At 39.9% G+C, this 21,609-nt stretch overlaps 2 protein-coding genes across 4 annotated transcripts in view; one reads left to right on the forward strand and one right to left on the reverse strand.

Moving 5' to 3' along the window:
• The window catches only part of PRMT9 (protein arginine methyltransferase 9), a 19,531-nt gene extending 7,526 nt beyond the window's left edge, over positions 1–12,005 (reverse strand). Inside the window, exons 1-8 of the mRNA XM_044430788.1 lie at positions 11,187–12,005; positions 9,682–9,907; positions 9,381–9,529; positions 8,619–8,855; positions 7,787–7,954; positions 5,800–5,902; positions 3,704–3,807; positions 600–792 (exon numbers count right to left, since the gene is read on the reverse strand). Coding sequence (XP_044286723.1) covers positions 600–792; positions 3,704–3,807; positions 5,800–5,902; positions 7,787–7,954; positions 8,619–8,855; positions 9,381–9,529; positions 9,682–9,867 — 1,140 coding nt within the window. The 5' untranslated portion in view covers positions 9,868–9,907; positions 11,187–12,005. The remainder of the gene's footprint in view (positions 1–599; positions 793–3,703; positions 3,808–5,799; positions 5,903–7,786; positions 7,955–8,618; positions 8,856–9,380; positions 9,530–9,681; positions 9,908–11,186) is intronic.
• Positions 12,006–13,357: 1,352 nt separating this feature from the next.
• The window catches only part of ARHGAP10 (Rho GTPase activating protein 10), a 145,454-nt gene continuing 137,202 nt past the window's right edge, over positions 13,358–21,609 (forward strand). The window contains exon 1 of one of the 3 annotated variants that reach the window (XM_044430789.1): positions 13,358–13,925. In XM_044430789.1, coding sequence (XP_044286724.1) covers positions 13,772–13,925 — 154 coding nt within the window. In that variant the 5' untranslated portion in view covers positions 13,358–13,771. The remainder of the gene's footprint in view (positions 13,926–21,609) is intronic. The other 2 variants (XM_044430790.1, XM_044430791.1) reach the window with 2 other exon arrangements.

A 21,609-nucleotide genomic window follows, 5' to 3' on the forward strand; every position in this document is an offset into this window, starting at 1 on the left:
TATTTGCTGAGGGCCTACAATTTTGAATTGACTTTCTATGAAGCAGGGTCATGTTTGCTCAAGTCAACTAAGTCTGTAAATTTGTTGTAAACTGTCCCAAGATGCCAGTAGATGGTTGGTCTATAAAAGCTTTGAATAAATAAACTAACAAAATTTATATTGCAAAAACAGTAGTCAAGCATTCAACAGTTAGAAAGTGTATCTACGTATACATGTCAAAGTGATTTGAATAAGAAAGTTATCATCTTTGATAACTGTAGCATTTTCTTACAATTTGGCAGTACCTACATTTCAACCTTCTGTTATTAGGATATGATCCACTAATACTGGGCATGGGCAGGTGCTTATCTGTAGCTTTTCAATGTAGGATACCCAACTATGTGGATGAAGCTATTAAAATAACATGGAAATACAACTGAAACATGACTCTGCAAATTGCTACATGTGAGTACTTGCCCTCAGTCACATTGGTAAGGAGGTATGCAAAAATGTACACAACATACAAAATAGATATGAATCTCTTTTTTGGCTCTGTATTAATCCTTTTGTAAGCAACTGTTTAATTAATCCCTGTACTCAATGAACCAAGAGTAACCTACCTGCAGATTGTTAAAATTGACTGTCAAAACCTGGAAATGTTCTGTGAGGGCTTTATAGCCACCAGGAATTCTACTGAGCTTTTCAGTAGTATAAGGTTCAAGAGTTTCAACTGAGTTCACAGAAGCAAATGTTGGACTGTGGAATGCCAGTGTTTCTGGCAAACACACACCAGCAATTTCTTTTACACTCACTCTGAAAACAAAAAGTAGCAAAGGAAACTGGGTTTGACAAGAGAAAGTGATGCAATGACTCTTTTCATGACAAATTCATTCAATTTCCTACTAATCACTGCTTACTGACATAATAAGAGTCTCATAGAAAAGATATGATTAATTTAGAATCCTGCCTAAATATTTTTTATAATGTGTCTATCTCATTCTTCACAATGGTAAGTTGTGAATCTAAATGAAATAAAAACAATCATATCAATATGCCAATGTCCCAGTATCATAGTACAATTAAATAATATGTTTGTTCTTCAATAGATTGCTGAAAAAAGGTTGACTTTGCTCTCCATCTAAACAACTGATGGGTTCTCATTATGAAGTCCTTAAAAACAGAGTCCAACTAAAGATGAAACCCAGAAATGAAAATATGTAACAGTTCATATTCACATTTTACTAGCTTATTGGTGGTGGCCTATTCAGCAAATTAGGTGCCATAGGAAATGTTTTGTGAGCTAGCAAAAGATACCTAATTTATTTCTTTAACCATAAGGATATAAATGCCAGTTTTTCCAGCTTCTTTTTAAAAATGGCTGAAAAGAATTCAGATAAAAGAACGAGTAGTTAGAATGTCTTTTTGGTACTGTCCATGGGGTTGAAACTCAACATTAAGAATACTAAGGTCATGGCATCCGGTCCTCTCACTTCCTGGCAGATAGATGGGGAACAAATGGAGGTAGTGACAGATTTTATTTTCCTGGGCTCCAAGATCACTGCAGACAGTGACTGCAGCCAAGAAATTAAAAGATGCTTGCTCCTTTGGGGTGGGGGGGAGCTATGGCAAGTCTAGACAGCATATTAAAAAGCAGACACATCAACCTGCTGACAAAAGTGCATATAGTCAAGGTATGGTTTTCCCAGTTGCAATGTATGGCTGTGAAAGCTGGACCCTTAGACTGCAAGGAGATCAAACCAGTCAGTCTTAGAGGAGATCAACCCTGACTGCTCTTTAGAAGGCCAAATACTGAAGATGAAACTCAAATACTTTGGCCACCTAATGAGAAGGAAAGACTCCCTGGAGAAGAGGCTGATGCTGGGAACAATAGATGGCAAAAGAAGAAGGGGACAGCCAAGGATGAGGTGGCTAGATGGAGTCACTGAAGCAGTTGGTGTGAGCTTAAGTGGACTCTGGGGGATGGTGCAGGGCAGGAAGGCCTGGAGGAGTGTTGTCCATTGAGTCGTGAAGGGTCGAACATGACTTTGCAACTAGCAACAACAGTTAGAATGTCAGATTGTAACTGAGGAAATTTGGCTTCTACTTAGCTATCAAGCTCACTAGGTGGCTTTCGAATAGTCACTCATTCCAATTTACCTCACAGGATTGTTGTGGGGATGCAGAGGAGCAGAAGGATTATGCAAGCCAGTGGTTTTCAACTGCTGGTCCATGGACCAGCACTGGTCCACCAGCATTTCCTGCCAGTCTGTGAAAGAGCTGCTCTCATGCGCATGTATGACAGCAACATCTCGCTCACCAGGACCAGTGTGGGACTAGCTGTGCTCTCACCACCGATTCCCTACCCTTCCCTCAGCCGAGGAGGCTGGGGAGGGGAGAAGCAGCTCAACAGGAGCCAGGTGGGAGCTGTGCTGTGCTTGGTCCGACCTCTGGGCTGGGCTTTAAAGACCAGCCTTTTTCCTTTTTCTGTTGTGTTTTCAACTGGGAAGGGAAATGCTGAGGCAGGATTGTGCTGAAAGTGTTTTCTCAGCCAGTCTGTGCTGGTGTGTATGGGGGTTTGAGGGGGTGGGGTTCATTGTATTTTATTATTTAACATTATGAATATTATTGTATTAAGTAATTTACTTTGATTTTGTATTGCTCTGCTCTTAATAATCATATTTGAATTGAATATCATATTTGTATTTGCTGAGCATAGTATTACATTTATATTGATTTTCTATTTTGCTATTGTAAATTTTTGATCAAGTGTTCTTGAAAAGAAGCAATGGCAGATTTTGCAGTAGCCTTCTTTGAATTACATACTGCTCTCTAAAAATTTCAGTTGTATTCGATTACATTTAACTTCAATATTTTATTCTTTTATTAGTGTTTTTACTGCTCAGTTTCTTGTTATTTTATAGAATTTTATTTTTTGGTACTATATTTAAAAACTAATACACAAAATACTATATTATGTATGTAATGCTTTTTATTTCTGCCTCAGCAGTCCCTGAAATAATTTTCCTATTTTTGCCGGTCCCTTGTAAAAATGTTGTAAACCACTGATGTAAGCCACCTAAAGTTCCTTGCAAGAGAAAAAAGGCAGGATACAAATGTAGTAACAATGCTACTGTGGCTGGTATATATAACAAAATGCTGCAGCGTAACCCTAACAAGCTTCAGCCAAAAAAGAAATTTTCCATTTCTTTTCCGAAATGAAAAAGAAATTTTACAGGACTGCTTGGGATTCACAGAAGGCAGATATAACATCCCTACCCCACTCTTCCTAAATCCTCAGGTTTGGAACTGGCAAAATATCTGGGGAAAAAGGCTTCTGGAGATTTGTGAGGGCCTTTGTTCTTCCTGTAAACTTCCCTTCTCCTGGAACTGGAGATTTTATTCCTAAACTGTACATCCACTCAACCTTAATCACAATTTCCCAGACATTCTCAGTGTTCATAATGCTGTGTCCAACATTTTCAATACCCACAATGCCAGAAGATAGAGGTATCATTTTGGCAAAACCCTAGCTAAAGTTTTTAATGCAGTGCAGAGGGTGCAAGGTAATTATTAGTACTATTCATTTTTCTATACAGAGCTGTTGAGAATTTTCTGAGTATACTAACAAAATAGTATACTAACAGAAGTAGTATAGCAATGAAAATATTTTCTCTTTCCTGTCCAAAGTTTAAACAGATTTACAACATCACTAGCACAAATATACCTATGATGTCTGCGTATCTCTTCACATTCCACTGCCATGCCCCATACAGTAGCTCCAGCTGGTATAACTTTACCATATTCTTCATCAAGTTTTCCATCATTAGCCTGCAAAACAAAGATACATAACTGTACAAAATTCTACTTAACTGTTTATACATTCAATGGATATATTCGGGTTTCAGCTAATGAAATGCTTGAGACATTTAGTGTAGCTGTTTTTGATCTATTCAGGTTTGGAAAATAAAAGGCAGTTGTTAAGCCAGTCCTAGACCTAGAATTCTTTTTTAACTATAATTTTTAAAAGTTATGTAAAATGTTGCTATTCAGAAATCACTTTGCATAATTTTCAGCACTAATAGGAAATTAATTTTATGGGTTGGAGACAATTTGCCAGTAGAACAGAAACTTAAAGAATGCTTAGAATGGATTTCCCCTTCCTCCTACAGCTCTTGGTGCTCCCCTCATCTTTTTTCTCAAGAGCAGATTTAAAGGCTGCAGGGGGAAAGAGATCATTGTGAACTCCAGGTGCAAAAGTAGAAATATGCTGGCAATATATTGGATTTAATCATGGTGGGGGACAGGAAGGCCTGGAGAAATGTTCACCATGGGATCGCGATGGGTCGGACACGACTTTACAACTAACAACAACAATGGTATGTTTTAGGGAAAATAAATTTTTAGTAATTTAAACCATTTAAAAAACAGAAACTTCCCCAAAAATGAGACCTAACTGGAAAATAAGCCCTAGCATGGTTTTTCAGGATGGTCGTAATATAATCCCTACCCCAAAAATAAGCCCCAGTTAAGATTGTCAACTAGACAGATACATTTAGTATGTCCGCTGCAACATAATTCAGGGTTTAGAGAGTTATGACAATGTTCCAGAAGATGGCATGACTAAATTGAATAAATGTACATTTTTGTACACGAATAAATGTAGATTGTTGTACATGAAAAAATAAGACATCACCTGAAAATAAGCCCTAGTGTGTCTTTTGGAGCAAAAATTAATATAAAACTCAGTCTTATTTTTGGGGAAACACAGTAGTTGTAATTCTTGCATCTGCTACAGATCTCAGAAATTCCTACAATGGACCGTTGATTGTTATTAGTGTAGAGTGTATCACGATAAAAGTATTAAGTATTTTAAAGTATTAACCACTACTGTGTGCAGATGCCTAAGAATCAACTCCTTATTTGGAACCTGTCTTCAAAATTACTGAGTTGTAGTTATAGTTCATGTATAGTTTACGTAAACTGTGGACTCTTAAGTCATTACAATTTCTTGGTAAGTGTTAAATTCAGAACTGTACACTTTAAACATTTTGTAGGTATAGAGTTGTTTCAAGTGCGTGAAAGATAGAAACATACTCTAAAAGATCCTTATCCATATACTTTTTAAATCACTTTCTATGTGTAAAAAGAATTAGTACACATCTATTCAATGGACATCCTAGCCTTAAAGGAACCTCACCCAGACTTCAGCTTGCAATCCTACACACAATTACATCTAAGTTCCATTGAACTCAATGTGGCTTACCTCTGATTAAACATGTATAGCACTACCAGTGAAACACAGAACTTTGTCAATGACCACATTTTGACAATCTAAAATTGTCATTGTAGCTTTAATTAGTTGGGGTTCTATCTAATTTTAGTCTTCCTTAAAACAGGCTCACTGAATGGGACTTAAGTTAGAGTTGGGTAGATCACAAACACAGATCCAATCAAAATGTGGTTATCAACAACTTTCTACATGATCTGGACTCTGAGGACATTTAAGTGTATGTTCTCATGAGATTCTGTTGGACTGTATGGCAAGTCTCCATGTCAAGGCCATTGGCACTTGAAAGCTGTTGTACTGGCAAGTGAACTTCTAGTGCAATCTGGAAGTCTAATATGCATTTGATGTCTCTGATTCATATACCCAGTTCAATGTTTATCTTATAGACTTTAAAATATTAAAACAGTTAGAAAAAAAACCTTTAAACATTCTTACAACAAGGTGGAGACTTGAACGTTATCAACTAGCAGTGGCAGCCACAATACCAAAAAAAAATAATGGGGATCAAGTCTTGGACTCCTGAAGATGCTCACCTTTGGTGGTAAAAGCAAGTGTTCCCAAGCATGGATCAAGCTTTCCACAATTCCTTCTCCAAATAAACCAGAATCTACTGTTTCAGTGACAACCAGGGAAACCCTTTTTAAAAAATTAAAAATGTACAGTTATAAAAATTAGTAATTCAATAAATTTAAAGCTACTTCTTTGATAAAAGAAATTATAAAACTTGCCAGACTTAATCCACTAACTTGAAACAAACAGTCCTTTTCTGTTCATTTCTGCCAAGTAAGAGATAAAACAGCATTCTTTCTAAGATTTATCTGATCGCTTAATGATCTCTTAGTATTCTAAGATGCCAGAACAGTTAACATTTCTTTTTGGAGGGTGTGGGAAGAGAATGTGGAAAGCAAGGAGATACTGTAGCTCTGGAATGCTGCACTAGTTACCACTGCTCTCTTTGCCTGTATTACATCCAAGTCATAAAACATGCTCTTGCAGGCACTTCTACTCAGTCACTGTTTTGATACAAGAAGCAGGACCAGCTTCCCGTGCTACCTGTTTTAAAGCACTGCCTGTTTTAAAGGCAATTGTTTTTGGATAAGATTCTGCCCTTAAAAAAAAAAAAAAAGAAACATTGTCTTGTACAAGTAAGTAAAGAGTAAGCACTCAGAATTCAATCGCACTTCACTCTGAACATACATGCTTAGAATTGCATTAGATAATGCACAGAGCTGCACTGTACAACATTTCAGCATGAAATTATCACCATTTCTTCTTTAACAGTACAGCAGCATAGCTAACAAATTGTTCATTTATCGCAAGCACACAAAGTTTATCCTGTTTATTAATACGCGGTCCGAGTTCTCATGACACAACATAGCTGACTGCGGCGTCATGCAAACCTGGACTACTTTGAACAGGGTAGCTTTTTTGTGGGCAACAAGCCAACCTAATAACTAGCTTATTCTAACAGTTGTTGTACCCCCAATCGGTTGCTGATTGCCTAAACCTGGGCAACTGACCACATAGTGGGTAGAGGGAAGCAGCAAGTGAGTCGCCTGGCAAGACTGGTAAAAACCCTTTGCCACTGTTGCTGAGCTTGCCTTGAAAGGGGTAATCTACTTGCCACCTTTATTTGTAAGGTAAGATCACCTTGCTTTTTTGATTCTTGCTTGATAGCTAGCCATTTCAGCTGTTAAATGAGAAGCAAGAAATTAACATATTTGTAAGTTTGCTTTATTAATGTGCATAAATGTTGCCACCCGCATTTTGGCAATATGCACCATACTGAGTTCTGACAAGGCAGGGCTGAACTTTTGGGAAAATTGGAGTTGCACACTTTGAACTTTACAAAAAATAAATTGCACAAATCTTGGACACAAAAGAAAAGGCGGCAAACCTGTGACAGCCACTCTGTGAAAGTGACAGTAGGGCACTTTGAAGGGAAACATTATTGTCACTTTGCAGATCATGAAAAGCAATTTCTCAAAAAGGGAAAAAAGCCACCATGACTGCAAAAAAGAAAAGATGACAAGTTTTGTTCCAGAATCTCCTGGGATATCTGCAGGAGGACAGAGAGGGAAGGAGGTGAGAAGTTTTACAGCTGTGCTATAATAGCATTTTATAACTATATGTTATATTGTTCATTTTCATGATGACTTTTCTACAGCGCCATTGTATTTATTCAAGAGAAGGTTCCATTGCATTCAGTGGGACCTCCTTCCCCACTGAACTAAGGCTACAGGTTTAAGTGAGTAACTTCTTTAACCATCACACTAACTGACGAATTATTTAAGCAGAAGTACTTATTAGTAAAGGAAAGGAACTTATTAAGCAGAAGTACTTATTAGTAAAAGGTTTATAAAAATGTACATGTTAAAAGTCCATTCTGATACAAAAATCAGTGAAAAACAAAACAGCAATTTGTTCTCCTGATCCGTTCTGTTGGAGAAAGTTTTATCACCAAACTGAGTAAATATGGAGTAGTCATTCAAGATATCACAATAAAATGTAAGAAGTAACCTTTCAGGTATGTGCTTTGGAATTTCTATATCAAAGGATTTCATATGAAGAAGTTTGATCTCTCCATCCAACCTATTTGCAGCCAGCACTTCACAAGCCAAGTTGTACATGGTCTTTGACAACTCACAAGCATAGACAGAAGATGCTCCTGCCTTTTTGGCAAACATGCTGAAATAGTAAAAGAAGTTCAACAGAAACCATCATAGACAAAATATTAATAATCACTTTAATTTATTAAAATATTTGTTTTGACATTTGATTTGTGGCACAAGTAGAAAATATATGTAATATCAATTATGAAATTCTATGATTTTTTTTTACCAAACCACAGTTAAACACTACTGTAATCCATTTTAGAACAAAACAAACTAAAACTGGCAGGTCAGCAATTGCATTTTTCTATTCAGTACCACTGTGGTCTACCTAGCTTCATTTGCTATGAGGAAGCAGAACCTCACACACTAGCAGTTTGGGGTAGCCGGACAACTGACAGCAATGGCAGAGAATACGTTGTCTGATGCTATTTCCTGCTATAAAATTATAGCAGTGAAATACAATACAGAAAGGACATAAAGAGTATAACACTTGCAAGCCTCCTCAGAAGTAAATCATACTGAATTCAATGGAAACTTTGAAGTTAGTTTCCATAGAACTGCAGCATAAAATGTTCATCTCATCCTCAGTGGGATTGGTAATCCTCCAGTAAAACTAGGAAAAGGTAGAGTTATTTTCTGTCTGAAAGACTAAATAACAAAGCACATTTATTATCTATTTTACAATCTGCCTAAATAAACACCAACACAATATCATTATCTATGAACTTGCCACAAACCTGAGAATCCCTGTTCCTGTTCCAATATCAAGAACACTGCTGCACCCTGAATTGACTGCCTTTTGAATTGCTTTATGATATAACAAATTTCGATTGAAGTCATTAAGCATGATGAAGTGCCATCGTTCTACCACCCAGTTGGCAACACGGTAAAAATTCTCCTTTGCCTCAAGAAAGTCAGGGTTCAGCTTCACAGCTTTATGGAAATATGCAGCTGCTTCATCCCTAAAGCCCATTCTAACAGGAAAAAAATGACAGTATCAGTTAAAAACGTAATACTAGAAATTAAATTGCTGAAAAACAAAATATCTGCAAGACTTAACCCATCATTCATTGGGGGACACATGATAACTAGGACTGTGGAAGTGGTAGATAATGATTTAAGTTACAGTGTGGATATAAACATGTGATTCAGTCTCAGAATTGAGTTGCATCATGGAGATCATGAGTGAACAACTTGGGGACTTCTAGCCTTCAATATTCATCATCCCACCTTTGTGGCTAGGCTGTCTAGGGTTGATTGAAACTGAAGGCTAAAGCAACTGGAGGAACACAAATTGCCCACCCCTGCTGCAAATGAAAAAGGTTTGTGGCATGAGTACATCATGCAAATTTTCACAGTACTGGTGAACAGACATTAATCACATATTAAATTAATCACTCTGCGCAATATTTAACAGAGTGTTCCTGACTTTGTGGGTTTGAGAGCCACTAAGCTATAAGACTTAATCAAAATGCAACTCAACAAGGACAGCTACAAACCTGAAAAGATGCTCCCCCATGCTGTTACATATGACTTCATCATTTGGAAACAATTCCAAGGCATGTTCATAACAGTCAAATAAATCTTGAATTCGTGCAAGAGAATCCAGCTCTTCTGCCCATTTAAAAAGGGTAAACTGAAAAGTTTCCTAAAGAAAATTGACAGATGTGTTGAGAAATTTATTCATGTAAATAAAACGTTTTTTTAAAATTGGTATAATGTACTTTGCATGCATAATCTTCTCTCTGTAAGCATATAGCTACATCTTACAAAAAAACCTGAACAAAAGCAGTTGCTCACCTTGACATCACTTTTAAGCTCAGGAGCTAGATTTAATACCAAGAGATAGTGTGCATATGCAGTTCCAAAGTCCTGGTCCTCCAAACAGTGTTGAGCACTTTGTAAGGATCTAGAGACTAACTCACGTCTCCCAGCTTCTTGACCAACTTTGTGCTTATGCCGAGATCTGCTTTTAGAGTTAGGCATTTTGAATCAAACTCTCCCCTGCTAAATGAAATTTCCCCTGCTAAATGAAAACAACATTTATTGTAGCATTAGGAGAAAGCTATATATAAAATGACTGCATCAACATTTAGTTAAGCAGCATTAGAGCTGAATTATGTGCTAATTAATCTAATCAGAGTATTTCTGAATTGCAATGCAAATCATTAAAATATATATTTTAAATATGCATAGGTATGCTTCTTTATAAATCCACTTTTCCCCAATCTTTGTATTCTTTTTCACACTACAGTTCAGTAAAGCACTTATAAAAGTAGGATTAATCAGCACTACATGTATTTTAGAAACAGGATGCATGTTGGTTCTCAACAGTGGGAGTGGAGGTGGGTTTCAGGGGGGATGCTGGGGCGACTTGGCTTGCATGCCGACAGAGAGGGCTCTTCTTGCCCGTTGTGGCACCTGTGCAATAGGTTCACCACCACTGACCTAACCCTACCCTGGTGCACTCCCCTCACCCTAATATAGGAGTAAAATACCATAGAAAACAGAGCAATTTTGAAAGAGCCTTCCTTGAGTAGCTTTTTCTGCACATTCATTTCTGCCCATTCTAAACACTTTCCAACCATCAAAATCTTACCAGGACACCTCATTTTTCTAACCCTAACCCAGTGATGGTGAACCTTTTAGAGATCGAGTGCCCGAACTGCAACCCAAAACCCACTTGTTTATCGTAAAGTGGCAACACTGCAATAAAACCTGAAAACTGAAGTTTTAGTTTAGAAAGAACTCACAGCCAGTCCAAGCAAATCTCTCTCTTTCTCTCATTGGCAGCTCACTGACAGGCCATGCAAAAGCTTGGATGGGTCACGGCTAATGAGTCGCAGCTTGTGACATTATCACCTGGCACTGCTACTCCTTTCCAAGCATGCGCATGGCCCCTATATGCACTGTTATTTGACGCTCGGCTGCTGGGGTGAAGCTGGGGTGACTTGGCTCATGTGCTGAGAGGGCTCTGCGTGCCTGCTGTGGCACGTGTGCCATAGGTTCGCCACCACTGCTTTAGAGCTATGCCCACAATTCTGCATGATTGATGGGAGGCTTTAACCGTGCTTCTTGGTTCAAGGGTTCAGCAGAAAATGGCATCACTCAGTGGCACTCACTATTGCCATGTCCTTTTCTCCACTACACTTGGTTCCAGGCTGGGTACCCCTTCACTGAAATTCCTTGGGGGATTGAATACACTGATATATTCCAGTTCAGAAATGGGCACTAACCGTGCAACTTGGTTTCAATAAACCTGTGTTGTGGGAATGAGCAGCTGCGAGATTCACATGCATACTCACCAGTTAAAGGTACTCTGGGTATGTCTGTTCATTCTGCTCTTCAGTAACTTCTCTAGATAGATCTGGTTTCCCCCCTTTCCCTCAAATGTTGTTCTCTTAGCAATTGAACTGCAGTTTTGCAGGATCTGTTTTTCACAGAACCCCAAGTTCCACCTACTGCAGCCTAGTGCAAAAGATACGAATCAAGAATTACAGAATTCTAACCTGTGGAATTTGCTATAAATACCTGAACTGAACAGAGCTTGCAGTTCTTCCATGGCTCCAAGAGAATCAACACATTTGTACTCAACAAAGACATCCCAGTGCATGAGCAAAGAAGTTTTCCAAAAGCAGACACGAAATGGGAAAGAACTAGATCTAGATAGTAATAACTGATAAACATAGCATTATTATCTAGATCTATCTGATATTATTACCAGTTTCACCCAACTTGTGACTGGAGTTGGCAAAGATAAAGGAAAGAAAAAATATCAGGAAGGCTGTCGGGAAGACGGGAAAGAAGAAGAGGTGACTGCAGCAAGACAGCAGAGGCTGAGAAAGTACAGCGGACCTAGCTTGCGCCTTCCCACTTCTCGTGTGAACGGTAAACGACTAGGAACAGAGAAAACCTGGACTCAGACTGGCAACTAGCCCTACTAGGATGGGGAGAATAAAGATGCCAGCACAAGGCCTTGGTCTCTCACGGACTCCCAAGCTGCCCCTTGTGCACGCGCGTGTCCTGAAACTAGAGGTGGCATCTGAGGCAATGCGAGGCATTTGCGGTAGCTTAACTGGGCAGCGGCCTCTGTGGCTGAGAAGCCTCCGTGTCGTAACGATGACGGGGGCAGGGGAAGAAGAGGTTGTTGTCGCCCCACAAAAAACGTTTGATGGGAATTCCCTTTCCCTTCCATACACACGACACACTCTTCTCCCCCCCCCCCCCCCACTTTTCCCCCCCCCCCCCCCCCCCACCCCCCCCCCCCCCCGCCCAATTTTCCCGCCCACTCCAGCTCCTTCTCTCAGCACTTCCTAGAACAGGACAAGAGCAGAGCGCTTACCGGGTGTTGATCGTGACTGAGGAGAAAGAAGGCGGGCGGCAAGAAGCTCCGCCTTCGGCAGGAGGTGGAGCAGCAGCGTCTGAGGAGCGAGGGGCGGTGCGAGGCGAGCGGCAGTCGGCCCTTGCCTTTTTCTTCCTCACTCTTAGGCTTCCCTGGGTTTTACCGCTGTCCGTGTAACAACTGTTCAGTCAATGACGGTCTTTGCCGCACTACATGTTGTGTCTTTGACAGCGCAATCTGCAGTCAATGGGCGTTACACCTCAGAAAGTAGGCATAGAATTGCAGCCTATGGCCTTTTGTTGAAGTCCGAAGCTCGGCTCCTTTAAACAAGCTTTAGGAATCCTCTTCTTACTCAGATTAACGGCAAATGGTACAGTCCTATGCACCTTCCTTCGGAAGTAATGATTTACCTTGGAATAAATTCCTGGTAAAGGTGCAACAGGACTGCAAGCTAAGCTTGCGGTTCTGTACTCTTCTGCTGTTGCGAGCCGTCGCCTCCGATTAATGGCGACCCTATGAATTGAATGCCCTCCAAAACGTCCTGTCCTCAGCAGCCTGCTCAGCTCTTGTAAACACATAGCTGTGGCAGATATCTCTAGTCATAAAGAAACTCCACTGAGTTGAAAAGGATACTCGGAGGAAAGTAGGTACAGGTTTATGACTAAATATGGTGCTTTCCCCGCGATCCTACCTATGCAGGTCTACTCAGACCCATTGAGTTCAAGGGGACTTACTCCCAACTCAGCATGAACAGGGTTATCGATGCCAGTTACTGCTTTTCACGGACGTTTGGAAACATCTGATAGCCATGGCTGTTTATTTTCCTGATTTTAGTATTTTTAAAATTGATTATATTGCTATACGCTGGTCTGGGAACATTTTATGGAAGCGAGAGATAAAAATGCCCCCAAACTAACATAGGCATTATTTAAACAGACCTGAGTAGGTCTTCCCGGTTTGCTTAGTCGGAGCTGCAGGGAAGCCCCGCTCGCCCCGAGCAGAGCGTGAGACCCGCATGAGCCGAGCAACAAGGTTGGACTTGGGTAAGACGCCTCTGGCGGAGAGGCAGGCGGAGACCAGCTGTGGGCGGGAGGAGGATTCAGGATGCCGGGGCGGAGCCGCCGTCTTCTCCAGCGCGCGCTGAAATGCTGCCGCGCGCTGCCGTTTTCCCCCGCCGCAGTCGTGGTACGGTGAGCGGTTTTTCTGACTGGGAATGCCGTTTATATCCCTGCGCCTTGACCTTTAGCGGAGCGCCCCCAAGGGCTGTTTAAAGACGAGCTCTTTTCCCTCTCACATTTTCTCTTCTGTAATTACGTTGGTTGTAACTGGTGAGGACACCCAGAGCCCATGCTGGGGTTTGGGAGGTGCTGTACTGCTCTGTCGCTTGCTTTGCCCTGGTGAGGCGCTGTGGGGAGCTGCGCTGGGCTGGACGAGGAGGAGGAGGAGGAGGAGGAGGAGGAGGACAAGACGACAGGCTTGCTGCGGACGCGAAGCGAAGACGGGATTGTCTTGAGTGTGGTATAACCGCCTTCTTGCTGCTCATCAGCCATGGGACTGCAGCCCTTGGAGTTCAGCGATTGCTATCTCGACAGTCCCGTGTTCCGGGAAAGGGTCAGAGCTCACGAGGCAGAGCTGGAAAAAACCAACAAGTTTATCAAGGAGCTACTCAAGGATGGCAAGAACCTCATCGCTGCCACCAAGAGTGAGTCAGAAGGTTGGGGAGGCGGGGATGAAAGGGGGAGGGGGTGAGCGTTGCTGTGGTTTGCACTGTTCGGCCAAGGCGGATCGCTGCCGACCGGACTTGCAGCAAAATCCACTTACACACATACCTCGAGAGTCTTTCCTTGCCCCTACAAGGTCTGAGTGCGCTGCCTTCGCTCAAGGCATGAGCAGCTGCTCGGATTATTTCTCCGAACCGGCTTTCTTGGAGAAACAAGGCCTCATAGCAGTATATCTCGCAAACATGTAGGGTTTCTTGGCTGCGGTACAAAGTGAGAAAAGTAACATTTGCAAGAGCTGTAAAGACGTGCTCATCTTACTCTTCATTGGTGTGTATCTCTTTACCTTGGTGGCTGAACACTTTAATGCTTGAGATTCTAGCTCTCTCTCCGTTTCACACACACCCTCTTTAAAAACTTAAGAACTATAAAAGGTCCTCTTTTAATTATGAAAAAGCAAGCTTCTCTCCACTACCACCACGACCTAAGAAGTTTTCATAACTTGCTGAATGCATGGTATTTAATCACGTGATATATTAAAAAAAACCTGGCTCTGCTACGCTAAGTATGGAACACAAGATTTATAAACATTGAAAGGAATACCCATAAAAAGGAATAACGTCTTGCTGGCAGCATGATTTTGCATACCGATCTTTTTTGTGACATCAGTTACAACTGGGAAGTCTTATAGCCGATGACATTTCAAGGTATCTTCTTAAAAGTATAATCCCGCCTCCGCAATTCTGCATAAAAATGAGTTAGCCTTCAAGTGCAGCCATTGATTTTCTAATTCCAAAATTTTCATACGAAACCAAAATTCCCACAGCTACAGTTTGTACTTGTAGTTCAGGCATAGGGTAACCCAAATTTATGAGATGGTTGCATATGAATAATGCAGTATCATTATGGGGTTTGTGGCTTCTTTTATCGGTGTCTGTGTTTGTCATTGGTTTAAATACAGTGTTAAGTGCACATAAAATTTAACTTTGTCCTGGAATTCCAACATTTATTTTATTATGAATTTTGTTTGTATTGAGCACAACACTATAAAAGAATTTATATTTTAACATGGCCTGAATCCTAGAATGATATTCTTCAGTCATGTTATGGAAGAATTCAACAAATTTTCTAAACTGCAGTAAATTGGTAGGCAAAAATTCTGGTCTTTGTTGCCTAAGGCCACAATCATATGTGCATTGTACTTGGGAATAAGAAACAGCTAAAGGACTACAATTCCCATCTGTCGTAGCCACCACAACCAATTTGAAAGATGGTGGAAGCTAAAATCAAAACATGAAGGATCAGAAATTGCTTGCTCCTGTATACTATGTTTTTGCTGTGTAATTTTTAGTGTACTTAAATTTTGTGTACCTTGAATAGCAGTTATACTGAGGCAGATTCTTATCTATGTCACTGTAAATATGACTTGTATTATGCAAGCACAATGATACCTGTTTCTGACTGTTGGTGGAAATTGTTGACTTGCCCTATGCTGGTCTCAGTGAGGTAAATATTACAAGGTTTCTATAAAAATGTGATGTGTTTATTAACTATTCCAGTTTATGCTTCAGGTTCTCTGCTTTAAGAGAGAGTTGCATATATCTCTGTTTTTAAAATATAGCCATTATAGTGTCCTGAATTACATTTGTATCTTGTTTCAGGTTTCTGGTTTATGGGAAAGTACCTTAGAAGACTTGATAGTTGTACAGGAGGATGTCTGAAATCAAAATATTATATCAATTTCTACTCTAAAACTACTTTTACTGAGTAGCAAATTAAAAATAGGGGCACATGGCCTCTTCATGCTTTGCTTTGAGCAACATGTATGACTCTTTAAAACAGGCACAACTTTTTAAACTTTGGCTTAGATTAATATTTACTGTTATACTGAATATTAAAATCCTGATCCATTGGGTGTCCACAAAAGGCTGTCCCAAAATTTAGGCCAAGTTAAACTTCTTGACATTTTATTCCTAGTTGTCACACAGAGTTTCTTGACGTGCAACAGAATTAATACTTATATTCTGAATGTATTTACTACTGTATTCTGAGATGGTCTTTAGTTAGTTCCCTCCTTGCAGCATTGATGCAGTTTAAGAAATGGGGTTGACTGTTTGGTGCTGTTGATGAGCAGAGTCCTACAGTGTTTTCACTCCCTTGTTCTGCTCTTTCACCACACAGTGTTTCTGTCCACAACTGAGGTATATGAGGCCTTGCACATAACACACTTGGCACCATTGCAGTTTCACTGGATTTTTATGCAAGTTTAATGTCCTGGGTGAATTTGTGTTCAGGTCTGCATCATTTTTGAAATTCGATAAGATTAAGATTATTGCTCCATTTGAGTGAGAAGAAAATGTTGCTTAAAATATGAAGCACAGTATCCATAATTTGATTGTGTGTTTGTACCAGAGCATGTATGATTAATATCTGACATCTACTTCAACCTTCATTATAATTTTTGGCAAAAGTAAACTTCTGGCTTCATGACTGCAGAATAATTGGACAGAAGCAAACTAGGCAGAACTGGAGTAGTTTCTGGTGATGGTTTAGAAAGAAACAATTCTTTCTATTCTATAAAAACAATTCTATGGTTTTATAGAAACAATTCTGTTTCTATAAAATTGTATCATTAATGTCCCTCTCTGCTTTCCTTTCTCTATCTTGTACTTGGTGACAGATAATCTGTCTACAACAGGAAGTGATTGTGGATTTGAGATAATGCACTGTAAATCTTTTTTGAATTCTGCAGTTTAACTGGTTGGCAGTCCAAAGAATGCATGTGAAGAATGTATGCAATGAGGTAACGGTGGTTTTACTGTGCATCTATATATTTGTGGAGATAAATCTTTAATAATTTTGTTATTTCCAGATTCGTGTTTGTATACCAACTAAAATTTATTTTGGAATTTTATGTTGGACTCTACCATACTGTAAGGAGACACCTAAGATAAACAAGCTTATTATATTTTGCATTTATTATTGAAATTGTTAATGGATGATGCTACTAATGTATATTTACAAGAGCACACCGTAATTCTTTAATGCTACTGAATAATTTGAAAACTTGTTGCTGAATATATACTCTATATGCAAACATAGGCGAAATACTTAAAGTTGGAATGGAATGAAGAATGAACTACTAGACTGTGATTAAAAGGTTCATTTCATAGTGACTCTCCAGATGTTGTGGACTCCCTCAGCACTCTCAGCCAGTATAGCTAGTGATTAGAGAAGATAAAAGTTGTAGTCCAAGAACATTTGGAGGGCAACAGGTTCTCACCCCTGCCTTACCCAGGTTCCTTACCAACTGCCTTAATGAGAACATGGTTACTAGGATAAATTATCCAATTCCCTTACTGTATCCTTATTTTCTGCCAGTGTTGAGGTGTAGAAAAATCCATTTCAAAATTGCATTGCTGTATAAAATTAGTAATGTAATGCAAGTAAAGCATTTTGAATTTGTTTGAATATAGTATTTAAACTGCAGAAAGTGCACTTTGGCTACAGGAAAACCTGTTATGACAAACGTACTTGAAAAAATAGGCATCAGAGTTCTCAAATTCAGTATCTTCCAAAAACCCACACCTGTCCATGAAATTCCTAACTTAACCTCTCTCACTATCTTCTTCACGTGTCTTGTTGATTGCCCATATTGCTGTACCCAAAGGAACAACTGGATTGTCTCCTTCAGTTCTTTGATGCTTTACAATATGCCAACCTAGTTATCTGACCATCTAAAATATAGCATGAGCTTTTAATATTTTACGTTGGTCTTTAAAAAAGCTGTAATTGTATTAAACCTGTAATTGTTTAAATACTAAATCTTGGCAGTCTTAAGTTGAAATTCAGCACAAAACACTGTAAGACTACAGTCCCATACCCACTTTCTGGCAAATAAACACTAATGAATACGGTGGAGTTTCGGAATAGACATGTATAGGATATGTACTATTGATTTAGAGTGGGGAGGGGTTTACATTCATAAAAGTTGAGTTTCTGTGTTTCAGTGTTCCTTCTCACATTTTCAGTGGTATATTGAGTTTCTGAGTTCAAGGAAGGGGCAAATACTATTTTAAGAACAAGAGATTCTCAACTACACTTTCCTTTGCAGTCATTATCAGAGAATATCTGATTAATATTATTGAGGCAAGCAGTTATGTATTCCATATAAATGTTGTAATTGCATCTATATGCTGGTGAATTGTAAGTGTTGCTAAGAGAGTGGGGTGGGCTGATTTACATCAACAAGAAAAAACTCTGATTTAAATAATTGTTTTAAGTCAAGTTTCTATTTTTCCTTAATTTCTAAACAATGGTGCATATTTGACTACTAAACATATTAATGTATAACTAGAGTACGTTACACTTTTCCTTAGAGCTTTGTATCAAGTTTTGCAGTGTATATATTTTGCATGCTTTCCTTTTTGACCTATAAAGAATAAACCTGTAAAATAGTCTAATATAGGCTTACTCCTATGACAGCCATGACAATCCTGGAGATTAATTATGAACTATAGGAAAACTTCATACTGGATAATTTGTTTTCCGCTATCCAGAGTTACACCATTCTGTTTTATTCAGTACAGCCCCATCCTCATAGAAACAGTGACCTAGTTTGTAGAACATGCCAGGCTCACCCATCAGTTTTATAATCCATATGAACCATGGCATATACCAGGCACTGTTTTGAATGAGTAACTCCCAGAGGGATTGTGGGACATTATCTGAAATCAGCTTTTTTTTTTTTTTTTGGCAAGGGTTAAACAATCTTTGCATAATTCTACAGCAAAGTAATGCTAAGGTTGGTTAACCCTTGCATAACCCCTGATAGCCAGCTTTGGGTGACACACTATAAACCCATGAGGGGTTGCTTACTTAAAATGGTGCCCAGCATATGTGGCAATTCATCATGCCAATATAGCAAACCAGGTCAATATAGCAAATAAACATGAAATGCCTATAATTAATAGGTTAAAGTAAGGCCTGATTATTTATTTATTTATAAAATTTGTATGTCGTCCAATTACTAATGTCTCTGGACAGCTAACAGTATAAATAAATTGACGACCCACTCTGGCTGCAGTTAATAAAATACAATAATAAAATTGGATATTAATACTTATTAAAATGTTGATTAAATAAAAAGGTCTTAACCTGGTGCCGAAAAACATATGACGGTGCTAGGCGGACCTCTCTGGGGAGCGCATTCCATAGTTGGGGCGCCACCACAGAGAAGGCCCTCCTCCGGGTACTCTGTCTCCTAACATCTTTCACAGAGTGTTCCCGGAGGATGGCTTCTGTTGCCGATCTCGGGGTGGGAGGGCAAATAGGGAAAAAGGCATTCCTTTAGGTATCCTGGTCCCAAGCTGTTGAGGGCTTTATAGGTAATAAACAGCACCTTGAATTGAGTCCGGACTTCGATGGGAAGCCAATGGAGCTGATAGAGGACTGGGCATCCTGGGCATCCCCATCAGCATCCTGGCAGCTCTATTTTGCACCATCTGAAGTATTCGGACTGTTTTCAAGGGCAGCCCTACGTAAAGCACGTTACAGAAATCCAACCGGGAAGTAACCAATGCGTGTGTTACTATTGCTAGGCAATCTTCCTCCAGGTAGGGATGCAGCTGATGGATTAGCCAAAGCTGAAGGAAGGTGCTCCTCGCCACTGCTTTCACTTGGACTTCCAAGGACAACTCCAGGTCAAGGAGCACTCCCAAGCTGTGGACCCTGTCCTTTAGAGGGAATGCAACCCCATCCAGGGTAAGGCCCAAGTCACCTACCCAGCAGCTTGAATCGTCCACCTCCGTCTTATCTTGATTGAGTTTCAGTTTATTGGCCCTCATCCAGTCCATTACCTCGGCCAGGCACTGGTTCAGCACAGCCACTGCCTCACCTGGGTTAGTTGAAAAAGAGAGGTAGAGCTGGGTGTCATTAGCATACTGATGACTCCGCAGCCCAAACCTCCTGATGACCTCTCCTAGCGGTTTCATGTAGATATTAAATAGCAAGGGGGACAGAATGGAACCCTGCCGTACTCCATGGCAAAGTTGTCATGGTGCAGAGCCAAAGTCCCCCAGCACCACCTTCTGGAATCGGCTGGCAAGGTAGGAGCGGAACCACTGCCAAGCAGTGCCTCCTACTCCCAATCCTGCCAGCCTATCCAGGAGGATACCATGGTCGCTGGTATTGAAAGCCGCTGAGAGGTCCAGGAGAACCAACAGGGATGGACTCCCCCTGTCTCTTCATGCACAGGTCAGCATAAAGGGCAACGAAGGCAGATTCAGTACCATACCTGGGTCTGAAGCCAGACTGAAATGGGTCCAGATAATCAGTTTCATCCAAGAGTATGTGTAGTTGTCCCGCCAACACCTGTTCCAACACCTTGCCCAAAAATGGGATGTTGGCCACCGGTCTATAATTGGTGGCCATATCTGGATCCAGAGACGCCTTCTTTAGGACAGGCCTGATTCCCGCCTCCTTTAAAGGAGCGGGCACCTGGCCGTCCCTCAGAGAGGTGTTATTAATTATTAATAATTATTGGACAGACTATGGCAGATTATTTTGATTAGGTGACAGTGAAAGACCTGTGTTTTATAGGTAGTGTTATGCTCATGTTTGAAATGAGCAAACTGATTTTCCACTTAGAAAATCTTATTTTAACTCAGTGGTCATTTTGGAGAATAAGCAGAGGCAAATCTTCACTTTGTGCAGACAAAGTCCTCCATCGGTGTGGCCACAAGGAGATCAGAACTTCTGCTTTCAATGAACCATATATACTGTGCCATCTAAATAATAAAACAGTGGTTAGAGTTAACTATGGCTTGTTTAAAGAAACCAGCTTCAAAGCATGCATTAACATTAATTACAGTTTATTGGTTTAGGTGACACAAGCTGTGTTTTAGTCAAAAGTAAAAGGTTTCAGTCTCCTTAAGGCCCTGTCATAGTCGGTGAAGAGACAATACAATCTCACAGGGGAGTGGCTAGGCTCATTCCTATCATGCTGAACATGGATTAGCATGATAGCTGGACTGAACACATAGGTGTATTAGAAAAGGTTAGATGAGTTGCAGAAGGGAAGTTATTACAGACTAAATATTTTGGAATATATTTACACGCTTTTGTTGTACTATTTGTTTCAAATAAAAACTGTTACGAATTTTAAAAACCCAATTTGATTTTCTAAAAACGACAAAGCAATTGCAATCTATTTTGGTATGGTAGCTGTTGCTTCTTGCTGGTTTTTTAAAAAGTACATTTTTAAAAAATTCACAGCAGTTGATGACCTACTCCAGGTACTTTGTTCTAGAGGATAAGGTAGAAGGAGCTGTAGGGGATCAGCTGATGGCAAAGGTGCCCATCTTTACAAATAATCATCTAATTACCTGCAGAGTCTTCGTGTTTCACAGACCTAGAATCAGTATAGAGAAGAGTAAGCATGGGTCACTTGATTTCCCCTATATCTCCATATATTTGAAGCCTGATTACTGATTCTTAAAGTAATTAGCATGCCCTTGAATCTCCAGAGAAAACTGGAGGGGACAGAGAAGTGCCTGTATATATGTGCAAGCACAGTAGCCTGTAAGTAGAAAGCGAACAAGATTGTTTTTTCTAAGCATCACCCCTTTTTGTAGTAGGAGTGAAAAATTCTTCAGTTAGTTTTGGGAA

This window comes from Varanus komodoensis, unplaced genomic scaffold (genome assembly GCF_004798865.1).
Source record: "Varanus komodoensis strain SLA01 unplaced genomic scaffold, ASM479886v1 scaffold21, whole genome shotgun sequence".
Taxonomy (NCBI): Eukaryota; Metazoa; Chordata; class Lepidosauria; order Squamata; family Varanidae; genus Varanus; species Varanus komodoensis.